The sequence below is a fragment of the Octopus bimaculoides genome, chromosome 28 (assembly GCF_001194135.2).
Source record: "Octopus bimaculoides isolate UCB-OBI-ISO-001 chromosome 28, ASM119413v2, whole genome shotgun sequence".
In the NCBI taxonomy this organism is placed as follows: domain Eukaryota; kingdom Metazoa; phylum Mollusca; class Cephalopoda; order Octopoda; family Octopodidae; genus Octopus; species Octopus bimaculoides.
The window spans coordinates 12,231,955-12,238,599 of record NC_069008.1 but is presented as its reverse complement, the minus strand read 5'-3'; the positions used below and the strand labels follow the sequence as shown (position 1 = coordinate 12,238,599).

The 6,645-nt window shown below is 36.2% G+C and overlaps 1 protein-coding gene across 3 annotated transcripts in view; it reads right to left on the bottom strand.

The window, feature by feature from the left end:
* Positions 1 to 3,512: 3,512 nt before the first annotated feature.
* Positions 3,513 to 6,645, bottom strand: part of LOC106868404 (zinc finger protein 239) — a 12,110-nt gene continuing 8,977 nt past the window's right edge. For all 3 annotated transcript variants that reach the window (XM_052977377.1, XM_052977378.1, XM_014913638.2), the window contains exon 2: positions 3,513 to 5,012. In XM_052977377.1, coding sequence (XP_052833337.1) covers positions 3,559 to 4,698 — 1,140 coding nt within the window. In that variant the 5' untranslated portion in view covers positions 4,699 to 5,012 and the 3' untranslated portion in view covers positions 3,513 to 3,558. The remainder of the gene's footprint in view (positions 5,013 to 6,645) is intronic.

Below are 6,645 nucleotides of genomic sequence, written 5' to 3'. Positions count from 1 at the left end.
ATATATATATATATATATATATATATATATATATATATATATATACACACACACATATACGTTTGTCCTTTCACTGCTCAATAACCTCATAGTTCAACAAAAGTATTACTAGAATAACCATTTGACTGTAGGCCCAGGCAGTGATCTGTTGCTAAGTTTGCTTCACAACCACATGCATTCAGGTTCAATGTTGCTGCATGGCACCTTGGGTAAGTGTCCTTCACAGCCCTGTCCAACCAATGCCTTTTTAAATTAGTTTATTACCATATTAGGTTGTCAAGTCAGTTAACTGAATTTTCAGCCATCACATACAATTCTAAATCTGTATGTAGGTTCAATTCTAATCAAAATTCTTTTCTACTCTAGGCACAAGGCTCGAATTTTGTGGGGAGGGGGCCAGTTGATTAGGTCATCCCCAGTATGCAACTGGTACTTAATTTATCGACCCTGAAAGGATGAAAGGCAAAGCTGACCGTGGCAGAATTTGAACTCAGAATGTAAAGGCAAACAAAATACTGCTAAGTATTTGATTGGCGTGCTTACATTTCTGCCAGCTCGCTGCCTTAAATCAAACTTCATCTACTCTTCATTAGACGTTTCTAAAGTATTTCATTCCCACCCATCAACATAAGAGAATTCAATAGATGTGTAAATGTTGCAGTCCTAATCATCATTTTTAACATCTACTTTTCCATAATTACCTTCCACTCATTTTATATTTCAACATTAAAAGGCCTCGCATATACAACTTATAACCATTTTTTGAAGGAATAATTTTGCTGAGATCTTCCACTCCGATACAGGGGAATTTTTTTTCACTTATCACTTCCATTCTGTTGGTAATAATCCAATGTGGTATTCAAAGGAATGTCGTTAATGCAAAAAAAAGTAGTTCAAGCAGAAGTTTGTATATTTGTATTATGCAATGAAAGATTGAAAGCAAAGGTAGATTAGCAAGCACCTCCTCTGATGCCCCTCCCTTCTCAAACATTCCTTGTCCTGCAAAGTTACTTGGTGACCCTGTTAGTGCTGGTGCTACGTAAAATGCATCCAGTCCACATTAAAGTGGTTGGCATCCAGCAGTAAAAACCATGCCAAAACAGACACAGAATCCTGGTGTAGTCTTCTACTTGGCCAGCAGATGTCAGCATGGAAGGCAAACATTAAATGATGATGATGATGGTCCTAGTTTCAGTCCATCAAAATTTGGCCTTTTGATTGAAATCAGGAAATTATTTATATTCATGAAATTAATTGTTCTGATAAAGGAAACAATTTCATTCACAAATATGCAGGACTTTATTTACCACAACCTCAATTTTCACATTTATGCAGTTACTTTTCTGTATGAATCCCTACATCTTAAGTCACTTTTTTGAGAGAATAATTTGTCATATTGTGAAGGCGCAATGGCCCAGTGGTTGGGGCAGCGGACTCGGGGTTTCGATTCCCAGACTGGGCGTTCTGAGTGTTTATTGAGTGAAAACACCTAAAGCTCCACGAGGCTCCGGCAGGAGATGGTGGCGAACCCTGCTGTACTCTTTCACCACAACTTTCTCTCACTCTTACTTCCTGTTTCTGTTGTGCCTGTAATTCAAAGGGTCAGCCTTGTCACACTGTATCACGCTGAATATCCCCGAGAACTACATTAAGAGTACATGTATCTGTGGAGTGCTCAGCCACTTGCACATTAATTTCACAAGCAGGCTGTTCCGTTGATCGGATCAACAGGAACCCTAGACGTCGTAAGCGACGGAGTGCCAACAACAAATTTGTCATATGTGACTAGCTAAGTGACCAATACAAGAGAATGATTGCCACCGATATTAGTGATATGGCTTCTCTCCAGTATGAATACATTTGTGTGCAGATACAAAATATCTTTGAGAGAATGATTTACCACAGTAATGTTGCTTCTCTCCTGTATGAATACGTTTATGTGCAGTTACAGAATATTTTTGAGTGAATGATTTGCCACATATCACAGTGGTATGGTTTCTCTCCTATATGAAAACATTTGAGTCTAGTGAAATGACCAAGAAAATGATTTAATATAGATATCACAGTGTTATGGTTTCTCTCCAGTATGAATACATTTGTGTGTAGTTACAGAATATCTTTGGGAGAATGACTTACCACAGATATCATAATCGATGTAGTAGAAACATGTGTAGGTCCATTTGAAGCTATATATATGTTAAGGAAATAAAGGTAATGCTATGCTATGTTCTAATAATTATTATTATTATATATATCGTACATCTTCTACTTGTTCCAATCATTACACTACAGCATGCTGGGTCACCACCTTGAATTTTTAGTCGAATGAATCGACCCCATAAACAGACTTGTGGAATATTTATGACAATTTCATGCGGAAGGAAAAGGGCAATGAATTAGGTGGGTTTTTTCCTTCATGTTTTGGTATTCCTGGCTTATATACAACATTAATAGCAATTGTGAAAGAACTTTTCATTCAAAAAGTTTAAATTTATGTAAGTACTCCAACATGCACCCCACTCCTAATTCTGTACCCTTTTTGTTTTCCATGAGGTAGTGATCAGTTAATTCTGAACATCCTCTAGTAATATTCTGACTGGATGATCATGACGGGAACACCTTCAAACTATTTATTACAGTAGGTTACTGGAACATATAAGAAGCAAATTGGTCATTAGATCAATATTCTTTTCCACTCTAGGTACAAGGCCTGACATTCTTGGGGAGGGGGCTAGTTGATTAGATCGACTCCAGTATGCAACTGGTACTTAATTTATCAACCCTGAAAAGATGAAAGGCAAAGTCAACCTTGGCAGAATTTGAACTCAGAACATAAAGACAGACAAAATACTGCTAAGCATTTTGCCTGGTGTGCTAACGTCTCTGCCAACTCACCGCCTTGATAAAGAAAAATGCTGATGGAAAGTTATATAGCTAAATCGTTGAGAATTAGACGAATGGCAACAAATTTCAACTTCCTTTTTATGTTACAGACATGTGAACCACTGATTCCTACCAAATCTCTGATGATAATTTCAGATCCAATGTCTAAATTTCTCTATCATGTCCAGATTTTGTATAACCAAAAACCCCTATATTTCATTTTTTCTCACCCATTTCTATTATAAAATTTATCCTGAGTAGGCAACACTGAGTATAGAGCTTAGTAATGGCCCAATGGTCAGTTGCTACGTGATAATCAAGCAGAGCAGTTGTTGAAGCTCTCTACTGGTAAGCAAGTGACAGGCTGAGGTAATTAGTGTGTTTTTATAGCATTTGTTTTGTAATACTGTGTATATTTCTTTTTATTTTGTCACACTCTAACCTTTCATCATCTGACATAAGATCACCTTCCCCAGTGTTGGCACCACTCAAAAAGCACTCAGTCTGCACTGTAAAGTGGTTGGTGTTTGGAAGGGCATCCAGCTTCTGCCTTGCCAGCCCCTGTCAAACTATCCAACCCATGCAAGCATGGAAGGAGGACGTTTTATGATGAAAAACAAAGACATAGATTTGCTGTGTTATAATTTACTTCAACTTGGTGTACACACTATACAGTTACTGTTCTGTATGAATACTTACATGTTGACTTAAGTGACCTTTTTGAGAGAATGATTTGCCACAGATATCGCAGAGATATGGTTTCTCTCCAGTGTGGATGCGTTTGTGTTTAGTTAAAGTACTACTTCCATAGAATGATTTATCACAGATATCACAATGATATGGCTTTTCCCCTGTGTGAATACGTTTGTGAGTTGTTAAAGTATTTCCATGAGAGAATGATTTACCACAGATATCACAGTGATATGGTTTCACTCCTGTATGAATGCGTTTGTGACTAGTTAAGCTATCATTATGAGAGAATGATTTACCACAGACATCACAGCGATATGGCTTCTCTCCTGTGTGAATGCGTTTGTGAATAGTTAAAACATTTCCCCGAGAGAATGATTTACCACAGATATCACAGTGATATGGCTTCTCTCCTGTATGAATACGTTTGTGTGTAATTAAAGACTTTCCCTGAAAGAATGAGTTACCACAGATATCACAGTGGTATGGCTTCTCACCTGTATGAATACGTTTGTGATTAATTAATTGTTCATTTTGAGAGAATGACTTACCACAGATATCACACTGATATGGTTGCTCTCCTGTATGAATACGTATGTGTATAGCTAAGCTATTACTTCCAGAGAATGATTTGTCACATACGTGACACTGATATGTTTTTTCTCCAGTATGAATGAGTCTATGAGTAGTTAAGTACCCACTTTGAGAGAATGATTTGCCACAGATATCACAATGATATGGTTTTTCTCCTGTATGAATACGCTTGTGGATTATGAGGTTACTGTTTTGAGAGAATGATTTACCACAGATATCACAGCAATATGGTTTCTCCCCTGTATGAATACGTATGTGAGTTATTAAGTGATGATTTAGGGAGAATGATGTCCCACAGATATCACAGTGATATGGTTTCTCTCCTGTATGAATACGTTTGTGAGTGGTAAGGTTGCTTTTTTGAGAGAACGATTTACTACAGATATCACAGTGGTATGATACTTTTCTTTTCTCTTTCTTTATATCAACAGGAAAAGCAATACTTTTAGAATCTGTTTTAAATTTCTCACAAAATTCATTTTCCATAATTTCTCTCCTCTTGAGAAAACGTGATGATGTACTTTTTTTCATTTTTATATGTTATTCGTCTGAAATATGACTTTTACTATATTTCCATCCACTGTGATCTTTGTCAATATCTGAAGATACTGCAAATTTGTCCAGATTTAATTAGAATACAAAACCATCTTGTAAACATTCCTAACAATAAAGAAGGGAAATGTTATTATTAATCTCAGTTCAGAAGAAATAATTCACCATAGGTTTATATAAACAAAGTTATATTTGTTCTACATAATATCTTCCTCGGGTAATTTAGAAAAAGATGACAAATAAATATGACATGTGATGTCAACAGTTCACTGGGGCCAACGTCGTTTGATAACCTGAAACAACAGAGAAATAATGGATATAAGATTTAGATATACAATAGTTGAAATTTTACTAGACTTCTATGAATAAACTGTAGCAATAAGCCTTTATCAGAAAATTTGCAATTATCCAAAGAAATGGAGTAAGGAATTTGAAAATCATGGATTCTTCAACAAATACATTTTTTCTTTAACTCTTTAACATTCAAATTATTTTGTCAACTGTAATGCTTTTTAATCACATTGTTTTGAATTAATCATGCATTAAATCATAGCTCTGAGATTTCAATGAGATATTAGGTATTTTTTTTTTTTTTGTTTTTATAATTTGTATATATTTATCTTATTATAAACGCAAAACAATACCACGGAGGCACTGACATAAGCTTAAATAATAAACCACAATAGGTGAACCATGATATGGCAAGGGATTACTGTATGTATATGAAATGAATGTGTGTGTGAGAGAGAGAGTGAAGGTGTGTGTTGTCATGTATGTATTTTTTTGCATGTATGTGTAAGTGGCACCCACTTGCGTTCTCTCTCTCACACACATCTTTCATATACACATACATACATGAATACATATGCATACATCTTTTTTGTGTGCATGTATGAGAGATAGAGAGAGAGAGTGAAGGTGTATGTTGTCATGTATGTATTTTTTTGCATGTATAAGTGGCACTCACTCGCTCTCTTTCTCTCACACGTACATACATAAATACATATGCATTTTTTTGTATGTGTGTGTGAGAAAGAGTGAGTGCCACTTACACATACATGACAACACACACCTTCACTCACTTTCTCTCTCACACACACACACACACACACACACATCCATACATTTTTCACTTTCTGCTCTCACTTCAAAGCAAATGTCACCTTCCACACATCATCACAACGCACATCTTCACTCACTCACACACATACTATCTCTCTCACTCACACACACGTTCAGTTCATATACACGTACACACAACTTTCACTTTCTCCTCTCTTTCAATTTCTGCTCTCACTTCAAAGCAAATGTCGCCTTCCAAAGGTCATGAGGCGATCTTTCGTTTCCAGTATCAGAGTTGAGCACGTGAGCATGTGCTCATGTTGCTTTGTCAACTGTAAACACTCCTGTGTACGTGTGCGTGCTTGTTTTGTTTGATGTATTGAAGTGGAACAGAAAACTAATGGGTGTACGTGTGTGTGTGTGAGTATGTGTATGCGTGTGTGCGCGAGCGTGTTCTGTTTTTATGTGTGTGGAATGTAGATATAAGACAAACAATGTCGCATTTTAAACATACACAAATGAAGCAGGTAAGAACAAATATGCAAGGCTTTTCTCTAGTTTAAAATGCGACATTGTGTTTATTGTTATATCTACATTCCACGCACATAATTATATAAAAACAGAACACGCTCTCACACACAACGAAGATATTTGGCAACTCTGATACTGAAAACGAAAGATCGCCTCCTGAATACAAAAATAAAGAGGTAATAAAGATTTACGGAAATTAATAAACAATCATATGATCATGTTTGACGAAAATCAGGGTTCAAGCGAAAGAATGGCTCGATGCGCTTATTCAGAATACCCAAGATTAGTTTGGCTATGTGTGGTTTCATTATAAGTGCTGCAGCTATATATATA